This window comes from Solanum dulcamara, chromosome 5 (genome assembly GCF_947179165.1).
Source record: "Solanum dulcamara chromosome 5, daSolDulc1.2, whole genome shotgun sequence".
Lineage (NCBI taxonomy): Eukaryota > Viridiplantae > Streptophyta > Magnoliopsida > Solanales > Solanaceae > Solanum > Solanum dulcamara.
In genome coordinates, this window is record NC_077241.1 from 431,900 (window position 1) to 456,239 (window position 24,340).

The 24,340-nt window shown below is 34.7% G+C and overlaps 3 protein-coding genes across 6 annotated transcripts; 1 reads left to right on the forward strand and 2 right to left on the reverse strand.

Moving 5' to 3' along the window:
• Window positions 1-85: 85 nt before the first annotated feature.
• LOC129888630 (uncharacterized) lies at window positions 86-8,941 on the reverse strand. 3 transcript variants are annotated; one of them, XR_008766696.1, is made up of 9 exons: window positions 8,626-8,941; window positions 8,489-8,541; window positions 8,305-8,364; window positions 8,096-8,173; window positions 5,537-5,666; window positions 5,195-5,247; window positions 1,689-1,874; window positions 586-796; window positions 86-367 (listed from the first exon to the last, which is right to left on the reverse strand). XR_008766696.1 is itself a non-coding variant. In XM_055963574.1 (8 exons), the coding sequence occupies exons 1-8, from the start codon at window positions 8,861-8,863 to the stop codon at window positions 644-646; spliced, it is 951 nt and encodes a 316-aa protein (XP_055819549.1). In that variant the 5' UTR covers window positions 8,864-8,941; the 3' UTR covers window positions 86-643. The 3 variants fall into 3 exon arrangements, 1 of the variants encoding a protein (XP_055819549.1); XR_008766695.1 differs by having other exon boundaries at window positions 86-513; XM_055963574.1 differs by having other exon boundaries at window positions 86-796.
• A 778-nt stretch (window positions 8,942-9,719) lies between these two features.
• On the forward strand, window positions 9,720-16,567 carry LOC129888632 (uncharacterized). 2 transcript variants are annotated; one of them, XM_055963576.1, is made up of 7 exons: window positions 9,720-9,810; window positions 10,345-10,735; window positions 12,444-12,578; window positions 12,660-12,702; window positions 15,850-15,918; window positions 15,993-16,116; window positions 16,221-16,567. In XM_055963576.1, the coding sequence occupies exons 2-7, from the start codon at window positions 10,413-10,415 to the stop codon at window positions 16,349-16,351; spliced, it is 825 nt and encodes a 274-aa protein (XP_055819551.1). In that variant the 5' UTR covers window positions 9,720-9,810; window positions 10,345-10,412; the 3' UTR covers window positions 16,352-16,567. The 2 variants fall into 2 exon arrangements, with proteins under 2 accessions (XP_055819551.1, XP_055819552.1); XM_055963577.1 differs by having other exon boundaries at window positions 16,002-16,116.
• A 2,598-nt stretch (window positions 16,568-19,165) lies between these two features.
• On the reverse strand, window positions 19,166-20,638 carry LOC129890287 (B3 domain-containing transcription factor NGA1-like). Its single transcript, XM_055965857.1, has one exon. It carries the CDS (start codon window positions 20,333-20,335, stop codon window positions 19,421-19,423), a length of 915 nt encoding a protein of 304 aa, XP_055821832.1. The 5' UTR covers window positions 20,336-20,638; the 3' UTR covers window positions 19,166-19,420.
• Window positions 20,639-24,340: the final 3,702 nt, after the last annotated feature.

The window sequence follows — 24,340 nt, forward strand, 5'->3', positions numbered from 1 at the left end:
TTACTTTCCTTTCTCCAAAATCACAAAGTCACAGCAAACATAGCTATGCACTCCACCTATGCGTGTATCCAACTCAACAGTGATATAATTCTCTAATAACTTAAACTTTTAGATGAGATAATCATATGTTTCAACTGCATTCCAGCATACATTATCATCATCATTGCTGAAATAAATAGATAAATGATCTAACCTGAAAGGGGGTTCAATACAGCATGCTGATTTGTTTTAAACCATCACCTTTTTCCACGATTGGTGATGACATAGTAACAACTCAAAGTAGAATCCTAACTTAAGCAGAGTTCAGACTGAGTGATATTCATCACGTTTAATATGCAGCAGGGAGAACTGAAGAGATTGGAAATTACTGCAAATCAAGATAGAAACAGGCCGCTATCAGATGGATAAAGGGTGACCAGGTAGTGCCTGATGGTTGCCTGTGGGTCAATCTATAAAGGTTGCATCTCCCTGTTTTCCTTCTGATAAAACAATCACTTGCCCGAAATTTAAGACCTAGAAAGGAAGAACTCCTTAGCAGGGAGATGTAGAGATCTGCAAAGGACCTTTTCTATTGGCACAAATTACCTTTTCTGCATGGTTTGGCATGTGGAATTTACATCTTAACCAAGTCCCAATGTCACATTTACGAAGGCGAAGGCGTGCAACTTCTCCATTCTTTGACACTTGAGCTTAATTGATCTGGGAGATGAGCAGACCAAATATCCAAATCTGGTAATGGTCCTGTCAGTGCAAGATAATTTTCTCCTGCTATCTTTGGCAGCTTTTTCCAGCCTACCTGCCATTTCAGATAATAAACTTTTTGTCATAGCAGGTAAAGCCAGCAAAATGCAGAGCGACATTCAAAAAACAAAAATGTTCTTATTGCGCTAACAGCAAATAAAGAAATTTATTTTATGACATGAAGATATGATGTCAGTGCAACTCTCTGGAAGGTTTCTTGCCAAGGTAGAGCAGGCTATCATTAACTTAACAGAATCACCAGTCCTGCCTTTTCCTAGCAATACACACCATGCAATTGCACATTTCTAGAAATTTAGCACAAATTAACAGGGTACACCATTACATTGCCCCCACATACCTTGATCAACTTGAAATGTCTAGAATTCCTTCTAGAACATGGGCACAACTTTTCAAGACTATACAGATGTTTGAAGAAGTTATTGTTAATTTTATTGGGGCTGGTGGGTGATGAAGATACATGGGTTTTTGGTCTATATGGTGTGCAGACAATGGTAACAGTTGGTCCAAACCTGTTGAGGCCCAACACGCGCACAAGTATATGTACCATACTATTTTTACAAACTCACATAACTTTCTTCTACCAAGACTTTCATTCAAGCGAACCACCGTTTTAATTTCTAAGACAGGTCACTGTGTAAAATAAATAGGATACTGAGCACGTCATATAATTACTAACATTATTTCTCTATCAAATTTGCACATCTTGATAAAGGCACTTTTGAATAACATATGGCTCAGATTACTTTTCCGAAGCCTAAATGCTTCACTGGCGTAAAGTATCCTTTTCATAGTTGCATAACCGTAGGTAACCTTTTGAAATGAAGAAAGAGAAAAAATAAAAAGCAGCTAGGAAACCAAAAAGGGCCATAAAACTTTTATACTGCTTTTACTGAGCAAAGAAGATAGATGGAATTCAAGTTCCCTACTTGCTCAGGAAATGCCTTGCATAATGCATTGATAGTTGTGTTTAGTTCCCTAGGGTCATCCCTTTTGGAAATATCTGGTTGCATCATTTCAGAAGTATTAGACAATTCTTTGGTAGCAGCACCACAATTCACCATGAGTCGACCATTGGGCATCAACATCTTATTCATCTCCAACCAAGTTGTAACCTGTCAAGGGAAGCCAAAACAAATGCATTAGATCCTAGAATCTACCACCAAGGAACCAGGCAGCAAAGTATATCACTATAGCAGAACGATCTTCCCACATATATTCAAAAAGTATCAAATTGGGGAATATCATAAGTTGTAGGAAGATCCAAACAAGAGGAAAATCAAAAGTACTCCTTCCATTTTATTTCACATTTGTTGCCAAAAAATAAAGGTAATTATAGACTTTGAATGGTACCTGTAACATCTTTAACCAATCTGCCAAAACTTCATACCTTTAAATGTTATTTTAAGAATCTATATTGGGAAATCTAAACATAATAACACATTCAGCTTGTACATCACAACATCAAAACACAAAATGAGATAGAGAGAGTAGAGAAGGAAATCGTAATATATACATGTTAAAACTGAAGAGTACTGTGAAAAGTTATGTGAAGAAATTAACATATATCCTAATGTCAGATGAATAGGAAAGGCAGTATGAACTAAACTTGAATCCATAATTACATTTATTGATATCTAAAGAAATTGAGGCCATTCAGCTTTAAAGTTGATATTAATAGAGATAAAACCTGCATTTACTGAATGTTAAAAGTTCTCAATTGAGTAAATCAGAAACCTTTTTGACAACACTAAATTCACAAGGGTGAACATTATGAATCAACAAGGCATGCAAAGGCGAATTGAGAGTAGCACTACCTTAATACTTTTCTTTCTTTAAATAATACATCTAATTCATCGATAAAAATGAGAGTAGATCTGCAGGTCACAATCATATAGATATCATTATGAGTGCATTTGAGAAATTAGTGCTTTTAGCATGAAACGGAAACTTCGTCTAGTGTTTGGTAAATGTTGGAAGCATTTTTGTTATAGACTTACAGTAGAGCCTTCAACGATACAGACGATGCTCAAACTTGGAGCTTATGAAACTTCTGTCGGTCAATTTTTTTTCTTCTTTTAAATAAGATAAGGTTTTTCTGTAGGACAATATTTAGGTACTATTTGACATTTTTCACCACTATCAAATCAAAGCGATTTTTATTTTTTATATCCAGTAATATCCAGACCAGCTTCTGCACTATACCAGGCAAATCAAAGCAATTTTTTTATGGCAGTCATACTTCCATAAACTCTTGAATGACGTAGGGGACAGAGACTTTGTGTTGGGAGATTTGGAACATACAGAGAGGCGTCGCAATTTTGGATATTGCAGGAGTATTAAGGTCGAAGAGGTTAAGGGTGTTGTCCGTAGGATGCGCCGGGAAAGAGCAACCGGACCTGACAAGATTCTTGGGGAATTTTGGAAGAGCGCCAGCTCGGTAGGTTTGGAGTGGCTGACTAGGTTATTTAATGTCATCTTTAAAACGGCAACGATGCCCGAAGAATGGAGGTCGAGCGTAATGATCCCTCTATACAAAAACAAAGGGGATATCCAGAGTTGCAACAACTATAGAGGTATCAAGTTACTAAGCCACACTATGAAAGTGTGGGAAAGAGTGGTGGAGATGAGGGTGAGGAGAGGCGTGTCTATTTCAGAGAACCAGTTCGGATTTATGCCGGGACGCTCAACTACATAAGTCATTCATCTTATGAGGAGACTGGTGGAGCAATATAGGGAGAGGAAGAGGGACTTGCATATGGTATTCATCGACTTAAAAAAGGCCTACGATAAAGTTCCAAGAGAGATACTATGAAAATGTTTGGAGGCTAAAGATGTACCTGTGGCATACATTAGGGTGACCAAGGACATGTATGAGGGAGCCAAAACCAGGGTAAGGACAGTAGGAGGGGACTCAGAGCATTTTCCAGTTGGGATGGGGTTGCATCAAGGATCAGCTCTTAGTCCATTTTTATTTGCCTTGGTGATGGATGCATTGACGCGACAAATTCAAGGTGAGGTGCCATGGTGTATGCTTTTCGCGGATGACATAGTCCTAATTGATGAGACTCGTAGTGGAGTTAATGCTAAGCTGGAGGATTGGAAACATACCTTGGAGTCTAAAGGGTTTAAGCTGAGTAGGACCAAGACAGAGTACTTAGAGTGCAAGTTCAGTGAGACACCTCAGGAGGTTGGCGTGGAAGTTAAGCTTGGTGCCCAAGCCATTCAAAAGAGAAGTAGTTTCAAGTATCTTGGATCTATCATGCAAGGCAGCGGGGAGATTGACGATGATGTCACACATCGTATTGGGGCAGGGTGGATGAAATGGAGGCTCGCTTCTGGAGTGCTATGCGACAAGAAGGTGCCACCACAACTTAAGGGCAAGTTCTACAAAGTGGTAGTTAGACCGGCTATATTGTATGGGGCAGAGTGTTGGCCAGTTAAGATCTCTCACATTCAAAAGATGAAAGTTGCCGAGATGAGAATATTGAGATGGATGTGTGGTCACACCAAGAGCGACAGGATTAGAAATGAGGCTATTCGGGACAAGGTAGGAGTGACCTCGATGGAAGACAAGATGCGGGAAATGCGACTGAGATGGTTTGGGCATGTGAAGAGGAGAGACACAGATGACCCAGTGAGGAGGTGTGAGAGGTTGGCCATGGATGGTTACAGAAGAGGTAGGGGTAAGCCGAAGAAGTATTGGAGAGAGGTGATTAGACAGGACATGGCTCAATTACAGCTTACCGAGGACATGACCTTAGATAGGAGGGTGTGGATGACCCACATTAGGGTAGAAGGCTAGTACATAGTCTCGTTATTCTTCCCTATTCGTAGGCGCATTAGCACACTACAATTCCTTGTGCTCTCATTTCTGCTATTTCTGTTACTATTTATTACTTTCTGTACTTTTGATTACTCTATTTTATCCGTGATGCTTTCGTTATTTATTTTCCTATAGCGCTTTGAATTTCTTAACCTTATCTGACCCCCTTTTTGTGCCTTTTTTGAGCCGAGGGTCTCTCGAAAACAGCCGTCCTACCTTGGTAGGAGTAAGGTCTGCGTACACTCTATCCTCCCCAGACCCCACGTTGTGGGATTTCACTAGGTTGTTGTTGTTGTATTATGTATATTAAATACAAAGTACTTGCGAAATAATTGTATGATGAGATGCTACAATGAATTTTTTAGTACTTCTCTAAATAACTACAAAAAAGTACTTATCCAGAAGCTACCACATTCCCAATCGGGTGCCTAACTGGGTTGATTCCAGCATCAACGCTATTAGCAGCCAAAAAGAAAATCCACAAGTAACTATTCAGTAGAGAGATACTATTATCAACTACATAGTTTGATGAAAAATAGATAAGCATTGTATTGTAAATATAGCGTTACAACAAATAAATTACTATCAAAATTGTGCACTTGAGTATACCTCTTGCAGTTGTGGCAAAACCTTTCCATCAGAAAACAAATCAACTATTATACCTGAAATTATCATTTTGAAAAATATAAGTAAACTTTGGATAGAAGTCATACCTGGAAAGTTTCAATATTGAAATTTCCAAATGCTCACTTCTGATGCATGGTAAAACAAGTTAAAAATAATGATAAATCAAGGAAGGGGCTCCCTGCAAAGAAAGTTATTTAAAATGCTTCAGCTGCAGAAACAGCTACAAGAACAATCATTTGCTGGAGGATAACAACTTCCCTTCCATCATAAAGCAATTAATAGGTCGACTAAGGGTTACATGTCTGAAATAAGGCAGTAATATACCTGCATAACCTCCAGGAATAGTAACAGATGAAGAAAGTACATCTCCAATATGAACTTCCAACACACCTCCACCTTGAGTATGCTTCTCCAGATCAGAGAGCCCAAGATATTCTCTTGCTTTTTCAATCAACTGGAATAATGGGAAAAGCCACATAATAAGCCATTTTCACAAATCAAATATGCTGAATTGGACAATGACTTGAAAATTTAGTTTTATGTGCCCGATGACAATATTAAACCCCCTTTTCCCAACATTATTAACTTATTGACCTCCATGTTATTGGATCAATATCCAAAACACAAATTCCAAACTAAAAATATTATCAGGAATACCGTGTAAAATATTCTAAATGATCATGTAATTATTGAGGGTAAAGAGAATCATTAAAAATATTGTGTTGTAGTGGCTGTTCCAGCAGTCAAAGCCTCTTTCAGGTGGCCCTTCCAACTTCCAACAGCACTGCACCTCTTTCTGGTAAATATTCTGACCGCACCACTTCTTATGGTCACTATTCTGAAAAGTTTTCCTATCACTGTTCTGGAAACTTTTCCAGTTGTTACTTGAGCACCAATTCAAGCTAGTTCAATGATATCAAGGAGATTTGAGTCACAACACCATTCTCCAATGACAGAATTGATTCTTTTATGTCATACTGCATGAACCACTTCCATTATTTTCAACTATTAGTGACTTTCACAGGAAAGGGTTCCAGCACCATTGTTCTTTCTGTTGATCGACCATTATTCTAACGGTACTATTTGGATGATTGTTTACACTTCCGTTTTGACTATTTCTTATCTTTAAAATATGTGAACTCAAGTTGCTTCACCATCTCGATTTTGAGGGGCACGTTTTAAGTCAAGAGAATCATTGAGAATATAAAGTAAACTACTTAACTGACAATATTATAATAATTAGTAATCACACGAATTAGAAAGCTTTCTTTTTTCATCTTAGTAAAAATTCCTATATAAAGGTCTCGCTAGTGTGTCGTTAACCAACAAATTTAAATAAGAGTTTTGTCTCTTATTCTTTTCTTCCACGACTTATAAAGTTTTTATAACTTGTGCAATTTCTTTTGGCATTGGTATATTTTCTGCATTAGCACATGTTAGTAGCCTAGCCTCAACCAAGAACTCAAAAACACAAAATACATGAAAGTTACAATGAAATTTGCTTGAGGAGTGCTTAAGTCCTCAAAGTAGGTGTAAATAGGCTTGGTGCTCCACTCGCTTAGAGGCTCTTTACGGCAGGTACCAAACAATAAAGCATGTATATTATCGACATACTTCCACATAAGTTAGAGAACAAGATCAATTCCTTTCATAATAAACACTGGAAACATAAGAAACAATTAAAACTAATTTGCACCAAGTACCTGTAGAAATGACAAGGGCTGCCAAAAATGGATGAAAACCCATTCCTAAATTATGCTCACATGCGCATTATGATTTTGTGAAAGCTCCATTCCTAAATACATTCGAGGCCAGTTTCAATTGACTCATTTAGTAGATCTTCGGGAAAGGTACTTTAGACCTGTTAACATTGTGAATTTCAATAATGATAGCTATGTTTCTCTTAATCCTGCCTATATTCTAATGTCTTCTCAAGATATTATGATTCTTGTTTATGCTTTCTATTTTTCGTTTTGGAAATATTAATTTTGCAGAAGCAAAGGCCTTTAGCGTTCCTTCACTTGATGTTCATCAACTGCCTTTTAAAATATTATCTAACTTAAATCATAATTAGCTAGTTGCCAAGTCACAGACCGTATGCAGTGCCCTTTTATTGACTTGCAACAAGGAGGTTGAATAAGTCTCATTGGCTAAGCTTGTTGTAAAGAGTCTGCATATAGTTATTTTTCCAAAATAAAAAGAGAGAGAGAGAAATCTCCCTAGCAATGCTTAGAATTCTTATAACTGCCTAAACTTCAATATCATTCTACTCTTTTGGATTGGAGCGGTAAGTCTATGCCCATATCTCCCCAGTAGATTGACTGTTTCCGTAAGTTTTGCACTGTAAGGGGATATTTCTTTCTAGTGGCTCTATAGGATGCATCTTAGTATAAAGGAACAACTCATTACTCTTGTTGGAACAAAAAAACAAAAGCAAGCATCATACTATATAACTCCTCTAGATTTATACTACCTCCATTCCATATTAGATAAGCATCTTACTAAAGTTGTTTGTTCCATATTACTTAATCACTTACTAAATCAAGATGGAATTAATTAAATTTTTCTTATTTTACCTCTACAATTAATATGACCTTTGAATGTAAACAATTCTCAATACTAGCTATTTCAATACTCTATGTATATTGCATTAATTTAAACAAAGGGCAAAATGGTAAAGTCTCGCAATGTATTAATAATTTCTTAATCACCGTGTAAATTTGAAAGTGACCATCTAATATGGAAAGGAGGTAGTATTTTCCTTTATTTATTGAGATGCATCAAGATCAAAGATATACCAGAGAAAGATTGCATTTGAAATATCAAAATACAAACATGCTCTTGAAAGGAGAAAAGCTAAAAATGACAATAAGCGGTTACTACAATTTCGTCTATTTCCCATCCAACAAGCAGCAAAGACGGCCATAGTTCAAGCATCAAATGTGCAGCAGTTGCACCCCCCTGAAAATTACCAGGAAGTAGCTGCACATCAGTTTAATTCCGACAGTAAGATTTCAAAATTGAATTTGTAAAAAAAAAACTAACTTTATTAGTGATAATTTGTCAAAAATCATTACAAGAAGCTAAATTACCAAGCCAAAGATTGCGAGGGGACCCTTTGGAACAATGGGCGGCAAGGTGGCAAACTCATCCTGGTAATCAAACAGAAGAAAGTGTACCACATTAGGAGATTCAATGCACTACATATGCATTGTCTCGGGATGAATAGCCCTAAACCATTGAATAATGCCCAAATCAGACAAGTTGGCATTTTACCCAATATGCATCAGTCCAGTTGGTTCCCTTGTGAAGGATGCTATGCACATTATCTGTCCCAACAAAATAGAAAATTGAGTTTGTTTGTAAAATTGGATGAGTGTAAGTGATGAGAAGGAAGGAAGGAAGGAACATACTGGAAGAGTCGAGAAGCAGGACTCGTGATTGTGGAGTGTCGAGGATTACAATGTTATTATAGTTACTTGTGACAGAAGTGAGGACCCTGAAATCTGCTGAGCAGCACTGTATGATCGTCTTTCTTCTCAAATGCGCCTTTCTTCTCGAATCCCAAATAGAGCAAAAGGCCTTTTCATTGCCAATAGGAAATAGGACGTTCACCGATGGGCGGCATACACCAACACTAAGCCTGCTCATCTCTATGTTCTGTTGCACTTGTGGATAAGAGCAGCACTACAAATATATCTTGCCTTCCTCCCTCTCTTTTTAATATGATCTCTCCCTCTCATTTTATACTGTTACCATTTGATTTTTGCCACAATAATTAAAAAAATAAAAGACATAAAATAATTTTTAGATATTTGTGTGTTTATAAATTATTTCACTAATATTAGATTAGATGGTTGTTACGTATTATCTCATAATATATGATATCATATTATATTGTAATGTATTGAACTATATTATTTTAATGAATACAATATTTAGATATATTGTATCGTTACTTCGTGTCATACATCATCAATTTGAATGATAAATCTATAAAACAAATACGGAATAGAGCTATTATGAAAATGCGAAATAAAGAATGATAAGTAAAGACAAAATAACAAAAGAATATTAAGATAACGATGCGATTATACCAAATCGATGATTATACAAAATGAGACTTTTTATCGTTTCTTAATGATAAATTTAAACGGTACGTACGATATAATGAAATTTAAGTAACAATCAAACACAAACATTATATCTGAAATAACAATACAATACAACAAGTAACAACCATCCAAACGAGATGTAGGAGTTAAAGAGAAATTTTAAAATTAAATTATTTTTAATCATATTAAGATAACGTTTTTTTTTTAAGACGGACTAAAAACAAAAAGGGTGAAATATAAAATGGGAGATAGGGAGTAGTAACTTTTTAAAATATTTTCTGAATATTATTCTTTAAATCTTGTTTTTGAATATTTAAAATATTAATCAACTTCAGTTACATAGTATTTTTTATTTTTTGAATTAGATGTGTTAAGTAATAGGAGTATCTTAAATCCATAAAATAAGAGCGAGCAGTGAGTCGTAAAAATATTACTTGCAGGTCTGTCCGGTCCAACGCTCACCGCTGCCGTCTTTACTCTCAGGTCTTCTCTCACTGTGCCAACATTTCTCTGTCTTAATGTTTGTACTTTCCTTTTATTTCTTGCTCGCTTCTATCGATTAAAACAATAATTTATGTAATTGGGGGATTTTTATGAAAATTGATAACTGAAGGAGAATTTTGAGATGGGTTCTTTTCATTCTACTTGTTTTCGATGTGGGTTCTGCTCAAATGGCTGTCCAAAACCTCTTCTTTTTTTTGTTTAATTTCCGTTTCTGTACATAAGTTGGTTCATTGTTTACTAGGTTTGATTTCTCCTCAAAGCTAGATACATATTGGCATGTGTGTGTATATGTAAATGTACTCCCTTTATTTAAAGTTTCGTCCATGTAAAAACGAATTCATGTGGTTTCAATTCTCATTAAATTCCTCTTTGAATAAACTGAATTTTGCATTTGAACAAGTCAAATTGTTAACTTGATTAAGATTGTATAGGCTGAGTATTCATTACTTGGGATAGGGTATAATGAACAAAATAATTTCAGCTTTATATTGAGTCTCAGCTTGTTTTGTATAGGAGGAATGTTAAAAACGGTTCAACAAGGATAGCAACGCGTCGGCTTGATCCCTTTATATTTGTTACCAATGCAAGATGTCGGTGTAGTCCGGCATGATAGTACCGTCCTGAGTGGCCACTGTGATGATCCATCGGATATTGAAAAGCAGAGTGCGGAGGCCAGCAATCATGACTTAGCTGCCGAAAGAGTGGATCAATCTGTACTCACCATAGTGGTTTCTGCAGACGAATCACCCATAGTGGTTTCTGCAGGCGAATCACTAAACTCCCAGGCTACCACATTAACCACAGACCCAGTTGGGAATAGTTCCACCATTGAGAAAATAGCAATTGTAGAGTCTCCTAAGAAGCCTTACTTATCCAGGAATCATAGTTTTCATGAACAATGCAGGTTTCTAGCTCTTCTACTTGCATAAAGATTATGACTTTTGATATATTTCTTTACCGATTTCTCCATGTAAAGTTTTAGTATCAACCCTCTATATTTTTCAAACTTTTTGATCCTTATTTAGTCCTTTTTATGTGCAACGTTTGCATTGTAGCCACATCCGAATTGAATAGCCGAAAAAGAAGAAATCTTGCTTGGTGAGACAGACCTTCTTGGAAGATCTCTTCTTTTTTTCTTTTGGTAACTATCGATCTCATTAATCACCAGTGAAAACAGTTACAAGAACCATAGTTGGCTAAACACAGCCAAACTATCAAAATTATAAGCAACAGAGCTCCATACTCAGGCTAAAACAGAAAAGTAGACATAATAGAACTGATCCTGAGGGGGGCCCTAACACAGAAGACATAAGCTATTTCCCTAACAATAGTTTCAGGGTCTCGACAGACATTTTCAAAAGTTCTCATTTTCCTTTCTATCAACAAGCTATGCGCAAACCCAGAGTAAACCATCTTGAAGATTTGAGATCTTTGTGTCTTCCCTTTTGCACACCTTATGACTTCATTGATATACTGGTCCCAAGAGTGAAACTGTAATGTCTTAGCTTTTTCCAGTATTGAAGTTTTTCCCTAAGCTGCTTCCCGTAATCACAGAAAACAAATAAATTGTCTCTTGAATCATTATGTTACCTTCTCAAAAAAATGGTCTCTTGATTCATTGTGCATCTGGCATAATGGACAGTGTAAAGAAACAGGCATTCCCCATTTTAGCAATCTATCTATGGTCAGCGATCTATCTTGTAATTGAAGCAGAGTGTGAATTTAGCCTTTGGTCTGGCAGCATTGTGGTACATCAAATTCTTCAACATGACTTTGGGCTTAGGGGCCATCAATTTTATGTAAATCTGTGTGATCAGGCTATTCCCACAAGTGTTGTTATACTGAAAGTGAACTAGGGAGATTCTAGCTTCAATAACTAGGGACCATCAATTTGTTGGCAGATCTCTTGTTCTACCTTGATTTAGCTTTTTCTTCCAGAGCTGTTATAAAGAAATCTATTTCTGTAATCATGTCAGAAGTTTCTTATTGATCAATATCGCTTGGACTTTGTGTTCTTATGACACTATGTCCCATACCTTATTCCTTTTTGACACTATGACCTTTTTGTTCTTGCTAGGATTTAGCTCTGTATCATGAGCTGCTGTGAATTTGATGTGTTTTTATAATCATGATCCAAGTAGTGGTAGTGCTCATTATACATGACATTTATGAAGTTGAATGGTAAGAGTACGACACATAACTAACAAGGGATTAAAAATTTAAAAGGAAACATCGAAATATGTAAGAGATCGGAATTCGTACAGGATTTATATTTGAATCAGTGCCCACTTTATTTATAAAAAAAAAAGAATCAACTTGATGTCCATAACTAAATTAAAACAGGCTAGCAAATCCTGATTGATTAAGTCTCTGAGATTTGCAAAAGAGAAGGACCTTTTAAGGCAGTATCTTTTTTTATATTTGATATACTTTATGGCTTTCTAGTTGGTAATCATTCAGAACTTGCTACAGCAAACTGACCTTTATTTTTTCATTTAATATTGAGAGTGCCAATCTTTTTGTTTTTATTTTTATTTTTATTTTTTGATTTCCATATTCAGAGTACCAATCGTTAAAGTTAATTTTTTTTGCATTCTGTGATATTCTTGCAGAGTATGTCAAGAGGAAAAGGAGGAGGAATTGATCGATCTTGGATGCCACTGTCGTGGTGGATTGGCAAAAGCACACCAGGCATGCATAGAAACATGGTTTAGTACTAGAGGTTCAAATAAATGTGAAATATGCCAGTAAGTGGTAGACTAAGTGCATTTTAATCTTGTTTTTCCCTATAAGACTGTATACTGATGTAGGTTTGCTATTTTATGCAGGCAAGTAGCTGTAAATGTGGCATCTCCTGAGTCTCATGCATCTGTAAGTATCTATCTTTGTTTGGATAGCAATGCTTTTGGATGAATGCTGGACATTGGATCTCTCTAAACATTAGTAATACCGTCTCAATATCATCCTATTTCATCAGATCGGGGATGTGATATGGTTCAAAATGCATGCTTTTTGCTCTCTTCTTGAAGCAATTACTGGGTGCTTCAGCCTTCAAGCTAGACTGGTTTTTTTAAGCATGAATATCCTTCTCGCCTTTCAGCTTACAGGTTTTTGAAATTGAGCATTTGACTGCACCTGCCTCCCTTGGGTGTTTTTGTGGTTGGCTAGTGTTATTTTGTCTGTCGTCCTCCTTTTTTGATGAGGCTGTGTGCCTTGTTTTCAGCTTGTTGCCTTTCTTTCTTTATGTGCTTCTTCCCCTTTTTCCTTGTATGTCATTCGTTTTGTTGTTGTATTCCCTGTCTTCGCCCAGAGATATGATCTGCTTCTTCTTTTGAAGAAAAATCAATTTTGGATTCCAGTGACTTGGTCTCCTCATTGTGCATGAAGTTGTCTTGTATACAGTCATTAGGTAATTTAGCTTCACATTTTGTTCCTCATATTGCTCAACAGACTTCTCAGTAGTTGGATCACACCTAAGGTCCACAACCAACTGTATAGGTTCTTGGTTTTTCAGTTCTGAAGCAAGACTGGTAGATAGATTAATATTATTGAGATCATCCTGAATTTTGTTTTGTTGACCAGTGCCTTCACTATCAGATTGATAAGTGTTCACTAAGCTATCCTCACTATTATCAGATTTTCTAGTGATCTCATGCCTAGAGTTGCTTTCTGATCTTCCTTTCATGCTATGCTCTTTGTTCTTCATTTTTCCTTGTTCTGTTGTGTCCTTACCTTATTAGTTCTGGCATTGACTTCACCAACATGATTCTCAGTTCTGGCCCATCCATAACCTTTTTTCTGATCAGCAGAGATGTTAACTGCATTATCGTCATTTTGGTCATTTTGATCCAGCTGTGTCATTCTTACCCTTAAGACTGGGAAGAATTAGCTTCTAATGTAGCAGTCCTAGACTTGTTATGAGTTATAACTGGCTGAAAAACAACATTGCCTTTCTTCGTAGGCACCTTCTTTTTTCTGGTTTTTTTTTTCTTGCTGATGTTCTGCCTAGCCATCATGGCCATGTGAAGTTTTCATTTCCATGCCCACATCTTTTTTGTTCTCAGCATCAAGCTTCTATCCATCCCCATTTTCATTCTTATTCACTGCCTCGGAAATCTACCCAATCTTGCCTAAACTTTCATTGTTTTTCACCTCTCCTTTATCTTCACTTTGTTCCAAATTTTTGGTTTGATCTGATCCCTCTTCAGTCAGCATAACATTCATCCCTAATTGATTTTTCCAGCATCTTTAGAATCCTTGTCTCTAATCCTTTCCAACTCTACAATTCAATATGTTATGACCTAGCTTCTTACATACACTGCTTACAAAACTTTGGTATATTGTCATAGTCGATTTTCTGATAATAACCTTTTAACAGGGATTCATGTTCCAGGCCAACATAAACAGAGTCTGGCAGATTCTTAAGTAAATCAACCTCCATCGGAAGCTTAGCCATACTTGGCCTAGTTGAACCAAATGTAGCAGCATCTAGGGCGAGGGGAGTTCCCACATTTTTTTTTTCTAAAATAGGGGTAGGGAAAGAGGAAATGGGGAGGGGATTACAATGTGCGGAATCGAACCCTCACTAACAAGGTGAGAGTTTAGGTAGTCAACCAACTGAGCTACTAAGAGCCTGTTTGGATGGGCTTAAAAAAAGTAACTTTTATGTATGAAGTGCTTTTAGAACTTTGAAGTGCTGAAAGTTATTTTTATAAATAAGCAGTTGAGTGTTTGGATAAAAAAGTGCTTATGTTGAAAATAAGTGTTTGAATTTTAGGGTTAAAAGAATAAAAAGGGTAGTTTGGGAATTTAGTTAAAATATAAGGGATATAAAAGTAATTTCCATGGTCAAACAAAATGGCTTTAAGCACTTAGGAAAAAAAAGTTAGAAATCCTAACTTTTCATTTTTGACTTTTAAGAACTTTATGGCTTAAAGTTAGCATTAGGCAAACACGTCCAAAAGCCAAAAAAGGGCTTTAAGTTGGTTTTGACCAACTTAAAGCCCATCCAAACGGACTCTAAGATTCCTCGGGAGAGTTCCCACATTGCTAACAGTTTGTTGTACAAGATGCCATGTGTGGAGGTGAAAGGTGATACCTGGAAGCAGAACACACACAGGAGCTGTTTGAAATCCGGAGACCACTTCTGCAACTACATTTGCAAATCTGTCGATTTTGATCCATGCCATATTGAAATCATCTTCATTGGTAAAATCAAGAAACACTTTGTAGTTATCTAAGACTCAAATTTTAGCAGACCCCTTAATCGGAAAGAGTTCTTTGAATTATGATCCAAGTCTTTCAGTTTGGGGCCTACAATTGCTAGTCGACCATTCTTTGGCCGTGATTCCAAAGTAATCACTATTAGTGGTCTGGTTGGCAACCACTGATTTCAAGCATGTCGGAGATTTAGTCGGATTAGTACTCGGAGAGGGGTTAATAGCTGTTGTATAGGTTTTTTTTCCTGCGTTCTCTTCATAATTGAGGTTCGCAGTGACTGTTAAGGACCAATGTTCGAAAGTATACAGAGAGCTTATGTTTCTAGAGAGAATTTTTTGACTGTTTTTGTGAGTTTTACACTTTTGAGTTAGGCTCAATGTCCATGTCCATAACATAGTAATTTCAGTTATTCCCTTTTTAGTTTTTGTGGCTTCAAAAATAGGGACATGCCCTCTTTTTTCTGTAACAAATATTCTACTGAGTTAAATTGTTACATCAGGTTAGAAATCAAATGAATAATGTGGATCCAGATTCTCCTGTGTCAGAGTATAAAATTAATTGGTGGATCTTATTTAGGTAGTCCCTTGTTCCAAATATTTGATTAAAATCTCTGAGCAAAGTTTAAATTTATATAGAGATCTAGTGGAAAACCATGACATTTATTATTCTATGAAACAAAATCTTCTTATATATATATGATTCTGAAAAGGATATAATCTCAAAGATTAGTTAGCTACAAATTATTGGGATAGATACTCTTGTAATTACGTTTTGACTTCATCATTTTATGGATGGCAGACAAGTTACTGGATTTGGAGAGTCGATCCTTCTTTTAGGGGGACGAATATTTCCCAAGAGCAGGATAGAGTAAGGAACATTACACTTTCCCAAGCGCCTGCTTTGAAGTCGATGACTTCTGTATTACTTCTAAAATCAGTCAGTTTGTACAGGGTTGTCTTAATCCACTTTGGGTAGCATTTTGCATCCTCATTGGTGGTCTGTTTCTGGATGTGTTAATATCCATCACGCTTGGAGTCTCTGCACTGCCTGTGAACATCATAATCGGTACATGCCCTTGATCTTTTCATTAATTGTTTGTTGTCAAAACTTGGACACTAGATACTGTTAAAGTGTTCCTTGTCATGTTGAAAGCAAGAACCAATGTGCAGGGGTAATAGTTGTGCTGGGACTCGGAACAGCTCTTCGGCTTGCCCTTGAGTTCTGCCATGATCGGAGTACCAGAAGAGTAGTGCACCGGTTAGAAGGAAATGTCAGTCTTGGATTTCATCCTACGGTATAGACGAAAGATACTTGGAAGTGGATTACTGATACAAAACTAGGAAATTGTTCATACACCCTCAAACGTTGAAATTTATCCAGCCAGTATTTTTAAATGACAATTCCTGAGTGTGAACTTACTTTTACCCATTGTATTTATTTTGTTTGAGGATGCAGTGTGCAGTTTGACATGTTTTGCAGCTTTGATATCTATATTCAACAGTCTCTATTCCCAAAATTACTTGTAACACAGTAACTTTCTATAGCTAAAAGTGTTGATTTTTGTCTTTATGCTGCTAGGTGCTAGCCCATAAGCTGTCTTGGTGACTGCTGCGGTTGAATTTTTCATTTTCACTTTTCCTTAGCTAATAACCTCTACATATTACAATTGTTATTTTATTACTATTCATTACCTTTTAAGATATTTATCCTTATTCTTTGTTTTTCTATTTTTGTATGTATACATAAATAAATCACTTTGTTTAATTACTTCTTTAAGATGCAAGTAAGCTTGCTATAGAAAGTCTTTTTTTTTAATTGCAGCTTATTATGATCTGATGATATAAAACAATCATATACGTACTGCCAATGCACAAAAAGTTTAAAAAGTACTCAAAAAGAAAACTTTTATTTCTTCTTTCTTTTTTCTCCAATCAAAATTGACCTAAGCTACTTATGATTTATCCGCCTATGAATCTTTTGTCTTTTTACGCCTATAATAAATTATACATAGCTCATTTTGATGTGCCAAGTTATATTATATTATTGCATCTTTAACCATAAAACTTTGAAGAATGGCCATTTTTGTATTAGTGAGAGATGGATATAAATATCAGCTTTAATTTAGAATCACAAGATTAAATGATCTCTTTAGTTTGTTTCAAAATGAATGATTCCTTTTTTATTTGGCAATGTAATACTTTAGTTTCAGCTTTTCACGTGACATATTTAAGGTCATAAAATTAAATGATATTTTGGTACATTTAACGTAACTTTAATTTAAGATTATAAAATTATTATTTTTTTTATTTTCTTAAATTGTATGTCAAATCAAACTATTTCATTTTTTTAAAACAGAAGAAGTATATACGAGTGATGAGAAGAAAAGTTGTCTAATAAGGCTGCATATATGTGATATGTATGTAGAAGTTTTCACTAAACTAAAACGTGAAAGCTCAGCAAAAAAGGTTTCGTTATGTTTGTCTGGCCAGAAACCAGCATACAGTAGTCACTGCCACCCAGAGTACGCTAACTAGCTTTTAATTGCCATCACTTTGTGTCATGTCACCAATAATATGTATAGACTTTTTAATTAATATTTAATTAATATGGTTAGCTAGCTTTGCTTCAAAAGTAGGCATAAAGTTGAAAAACCTATGTATGATCCATATATCTATGTAATTATTACGTACTCCTATCCTATTCCTATTCCTATATTAATTAAAGTGAGGGTGGACCATGCATATGCATGCGTTTCATTATGCATACTAAAATGTAAATAGCTATAAATACCTATGTTCATAAATCATAAGCCAAAATGTAAGTTAGGTTAGAAGAAGTCTATTTGTATTCAAAGAGGATTATTAATTGAGAAAGCAAGTAGAGTGAAGTAAAAGAACTATTTCCTTCACTTGTCTTCAAGAGAAAATGAATGATTATCAGAGCAATGAAGATTTACCACTTCCCAAGGAAAAGAACAAGTCGAGTTCGAAGAAAGATGAATAAAAACTCTGAGAAGAAAGTGACTCAAATGAGATCATTATGATTATGATTGTAAACATGAGAAAGCATATCGTTGAATTTAATAACACTAGTTTTGATGAAAATTTAAAGAAGTGATTCATGAACAATTGAACACTTCTAAAGTACTGTCTATTGTTGTAGAATCTAAGAAGTTTTTTTTATAACAAATATGATGATTGAGAAAATGATGAAGAAGAACTCCTCATGCAATATCGGTGAAGAGGAATGTTTTGATGAGATCGAAGATGAGGATCTTCTGATAGATGTAAGCCATCAGAACTCTCAAAAAGAATGTTGATGTGTAAACTTGAAAAATTAAAGTTAAGAAAGAAAGATTTGAAAAGTAGAAGAATATTTTGTGAATTCCAACCACAAAAAAAAAACGTTGTTGATTTGTGTGATACATGAACTTTCTTAGTCATGTATTCGAAAAAATTATATTAAGATACATGTATCATTCATGTACTGGGAAAGAGGGGAACAAAAGAACTAAATTAAGATGCATGTACTAAACTTGATAGAAGAATACATAATTTACTTATCTACACAAGTCAAAATGTAAGTCAAGTTGGTAAAAGTCCACTTGTATTCAAAGAGAATCATTAATTAAGAAACCAAGCAGAGTGAAGAAACGAAGAATCCTTGAGTTTCCAACAACAACAACATACCTAATATAATCCCACAGTTTAATTTTTTTAAAAAAAAACCCTCAACTTTGATTAATTATTTCCATGACCATCATTGTTCATCAGCCTGATCGATATGAAGCTGAGATACACCTTTTATACTATATAATATAAGTCACGAGGAAAGACATAATTATTAGATGTCAAGAAGAAGATTTGCCAAGACTTGAACTTGATGATCAGGAAGAAGAGAAAATGAAATCAGTGAGTGATGGATCTTTATTAGATCCTTATGAATTATTAAAACAAAGAAAATTAAGGTTCCCAATACTCCCAACCCATAGGGGTTTATTGGTCTACTCTCCTCCCCTATGTTTTTGTATGTCAACAGCCAATTTCAATATGTTTTTAGAAAAAAATAATAAGTTAGATGAGGGTCAACTGCTGCAGGGCGAGAAATCAAGCATAAAATAACTAGCATTCAGAGGATCTAGCAATAGTATTTAATCATCGACCTCAATTGACTAGAGTAGTATTAAATATACACAAATTGAACCTGAAATTATTAATCTTTCTATCTCAAATGAACACTGAATTGGACTCAATGTGCTCTCCTTCCCAAATTTGACTTAATTCAATAATGTTTCTTCTTCCTTAATAATAGTTTGGTCCCTTCTGTGGGGAGAAACATTTTGTATATGCATAATATTGATTCCGCTAGATCAAATATCCAAATCGAAGGACTTGCCTTTTTCAGATGATTCTTCTGAGGGCATTGGATAGTCCATAGTCACTCCAAACAGCCTCAGTCGTTTTGCTGCCACTTTACCTTGAACCACTTGTACCGAATTGAACACCCTTGGCTCCACAAGTACACCTTGGGGAGCAGCAGATCTCATCACATTATTGAAAGGGCTTGCATTTACCGCCACACTACTGTTATTGTTGTTCAAACTTGTGCTCGTCGTGTAGTAATTAGGACTATTACTGGAGTTACCAATTCCATACATGTAGCTATGTGGATTATAATAATTAGGAGCTTGGCTGCCTCCTTCCAGCAACAAATTATTATGCAAAAATGTAGTTGGGTAAGACTGTAAAGCTGGGAAGAGCCTCCCATCAGAAAAATGATGCGGCACCATAAAGTGATTATTGATGATGTCATGAGGACGTCTGCGCCAGTCGATGAAGAGACGATGCTTAGCTAATTCACTAGCTCCACGTTGGAAGGAGACAATATCTCCAGCATCAAGCTTCTTCTCCTTCACGAAACGGCTCCATCCTTTAGTCATTACATAACTCTGGCTGCTATTCCAATACGAATACCTAAACCTCCACGGCTTCCCATTACTGTCTTCGAAATTCAATAGGAGTCCCCCCTTTTCGTTACTGGAGGAATCAAGAGGGAAATACTTCTCCGCGTGCTGTTTGGGGATGACTAAACGATTGAGCTTACCTACGTCACTAGGAGTAACTACCTTATCGAACATATGTTCCCTCTCAATCATGGTATGATGTTCTTCTGCAGGCGAAGAATCCATCAACTTAAGCTCCGTATTGCTGGGCCGTTTTTGTTGTTGGTTGTGATAAGAAGAGGATGTTTCTTCCTGTTTAGTACTACTACCAAAGAAATTCATAATCAAATTTTGTATAGATAGATCTAGAAAATTGATTTTCTGTTAAATTAATAGTTCTAGGGTTAAGAAGCTGTGTGTGTGAGGAAATGAAATAAATATGGAGTAATTGTTTTGAGTTTGGTTGTTTTGTTGGATCTGGTGCAATATATATCATTTCCTTACAACTCTCGTGTTGTGTCTACTTCACTTCCTGTCTGTTCAGTCTCCAAGTCCAACCAGTCTGTGCCATTTCCATATATGTTAACCCACATCACGACCCCTTTTTCCTTTCTGCTTCTACCCTTTTTCCTCCTTTATTATGCTAGTCTGCTCTCTCTTACTCACCATTTACACATATATAGCTCTTTCTTTTTTCAACTAGCTAGCTCGGTATTTAGTAGCTTTTAAGTGTATACGCGTTACTATGAAAAAAAATATTTAAACTATCATTCATTAATTTGAAAAACACACCTTAATGTTGACTGGATCAGATGTTTGTATACGAACACACATAGGCGCGTTTGGCCTTTCCATATATAACTCAGATCACCACCCACATATACCCCAAGTCTTGGGTTTTAAAAGGTGTGAATTGATTGAAATCCAAAGGATTGTGACTTTTTCGATAAAACACAATAAGTACATGTTCATACTACCTTTTGTTGGCTATACTAAAGAGTTTTCTCTCATTTTCCTGAATCAAATTTTCTTCTTTTTTTAATATATTTTCTTACAAGCAAAGTAAAGTCTTTGTGTGATTTCGTTGTTGATTTTTGAGTTTGCTTAAGTTACTGAAGTTTGAGGTATCGTTAATTTTTTAAGAAATAATCAACAATCACAGGTATAATGATGAAATTAAATTTCTTATGGATACACAATGAATTATGTGCCTTAGATAATTCTTTTTCCATTTTAAAAAGTATTTCTACTTTACTGTTTTTGGTTTACTTATTCTGAACACAATCAGTCTGTGCCATTTCCATATATAACTCAAATCACTACTGTTTTCCTCACACTATCAATAATATAGATATGAAATTTTTTTAAAAAATTAGATATATTCTTGATACTTTACATAAGCATTAATTAGTATTCGGAGATAAAACTTTTGAAGGCCGGCGTGCTTTCATTCAGTTAAAACTCGGACGAAACAATTGGGTTTGTGTGTGTATGTGATGATGATCACTATTGTTGATAGGTAGCCAGGCCCACCAATTAACTTTGGACCATAATATGATAATTCGTCTTTATCTTTACGGCTGTTATATATGGAACGTAGCTCGAACAGTTGCTATCACTGCTCGTACTGTTATAAATAAATATAACTGCTTTGAGTTTGGTTGTTTTCCAGGATCTGCTGCAATGCAATATATACATTTTACCAAATAAAATAAAAGAGTTTTATCACTTTTTTTTCATATTATTATTTTTTATTATTAAATAATTATATGAATAATATTCCCTCTATTTCATATTAATTAAATTGTTGAGTCTTTTTTCGATGTATAAAATAAGTGAATTGTTTTAAGTTTAAGAAAGTTGTTGAAAATTTCTTCCATTTTATTCCTTTGTTTACGTTTTCAAGGGTATTATTTCAAGAGAGTTAATTGCTCATATTTATGATTTTACTTTGAATTATTTATATTTTTAAGAATAATTTAAAAATAACTAAAAGATCGCAAGTGGAAAGTGATATTTAATTTATGTCCTAAATATTTTTCTTAATAGATATGTATTGCTTTACAAATTCAATTAATATGAAACGAAGGAAATAATAATCAAATTTTAAATTTTAAAGCATCACTAATAAAGTTAATTTGTTTGCTTTAGTTATGTTTGTCTGCCCAGAAACCAGCACACTAACTGCCACCCAAGTACTCTAGTAGTAAGAAGCTAGCTTTTTGCCATCACTCTTTCTTTTATCAGGGTTGCGTATCGGCTGATTCAGTTTGATTTTGAAGTTTGTCAGATCGACTTATCGGTTATCAATATGTATACATATTAAATTGTTGTAGAATCATTAAGATATTAACTTAAGATTTGATCAAAAAAATAAAGAAAATCACTTTAAAACAAGGTGACAAACCAAATGAACATTGCACATGAGTTGACAGATCGCATCTTGCTCAAAAGCAAATACTTGAATATTGTAGAATAATTGAGAGTTCGAAACAACCAAAAATACAAATATGAAACTAAATTCTAAGTCAATGAATTTATATACCAAATGGTATAAATATAATTTATTAATTTACTTTCGATTTATCGGTTAATCCGTTAAAAAAAAACTTCAAATCGTTAAAAATCGATAACCGGATAATAAAAATAATCAAAACTGTTACCAAAACCACTAAACCGATAATCTATTATCAATAAACCAATAATTTTTTTTTGATTAGTGTTATCAATTTCAGTTCATTTTGAACGGCCTACTCTTTATAGTTTATATATATGATGTGTGCCATGTCAACAATAATATCTATGGACTTTTTAATTAATCTGGTTAGCTGGCTTTGCTTCAAAGTAGGCATGAAGTTGGAAAACGTATGATCCATATCTATGTAATAAATAAATTATTGCTTACTCCTATCCTATCCTATTCCTATATTATTAATTAAAATGAGACTAGCTAGCTGGGTGGACCTCGCATATGGATGTGTCTCATTATACATTATCAGTACACACAATTAGCTCAGATCCATGAAACCTAATAGAGATTAAATACTCCTTTCGTGGTGTCTCACTATTTTCTTTTTAGTCCATTCATTATATTTCTATATTAAAAAATATTAATTATTAATTATGTAATGAAAAGCTTTTATAGAGTTGGGATCTCAAATTGTAGGAGGAAGCATTATTTTGTTATTTAAAATTAAAAATTACGCATTTTTTTAAGAAACTTTTTTTATACAAGAATTGTAATGCTTTCAAATAATGTCGGGAGTGGAGTTTATTCAGAGTCAATTGATCGATGATTAAAGTGGACCAATTATTTCAGGAGGAGGGGCATGTATGTGGCTTAAAGCAGATAGTTGACTATCTAAATTTTTATTTTATTAATGAGAATTCGATTCTCCAGCTTATAATCTCCTCCTTCATTGTCCATTCCTCTTTCCCCAAATAATTTTTTTTAAAATAAAAAACAACTACTATTGAAATGTGAACCATGTTTTGAAAGAAGAAAAGAGTTGTTGATTTGGCTGATGCATGAACTTTCTTAGTTCATATACAAGAAATTAATATTATGATTCGTTTACTAGAAAAGAGGGGAAGAAAATAATTAAATTAAGATATATGCCCTCGACTTTATACAACTTAGAAGAATACTTGTAAATACCTATGTACATAAGCCAAAATGTAAGTTAAGTCATTAGAAGTCCACTTATATTCAAAGAGAATCATGAATTGATAAAGAAATACAGAGAAGTAAAGAAGAACCATTTTCTCCTCTTGTTTTGAAGAGAAAATTAGTGATTACTAGAGCAAGGTTCTCTTGCGGGACTTTAGTGAATTTAAAAATTCTAAAAATCTTAATAGAAAATGAAAAATTATCTAGTGTTAAAGAATTGATTCCTGAAGAATTGAACGTTTCTAAAATATTATATATTGTTATAAAACCTAAAAAGTTTTTTATAATAAATATGATGATTGAGAAAATGATGAAGAAAAATTCATTATGCTATTAAGAAATTTCCAAAAGAGGAGAGCATTGGTAAAGAGAAATGTTTTGATGAAACTAATGATGCACCTATTAAAACACAATCAGTAAAAATGACAACTTTAATATCAAGAAGGAAACATTTTCTAAGAAGATCATGAGGATTTGAGAAGATCATTAGAAGTTGAGAAGACGGGGATGAAAATCATTCAAACTCTTTAGAAGAATGTTGATGTGCAATCATAAAAAAATTGAGAAAGAAAGAATTGAGAAATAGAAGAATATTTTGTGAATTCCTTCCACAAGATTCAAGGGGATTGTTAAAAATGTAAACCTTGTTTTGGAAGAAGAAAAGAAGAAAGTTGATG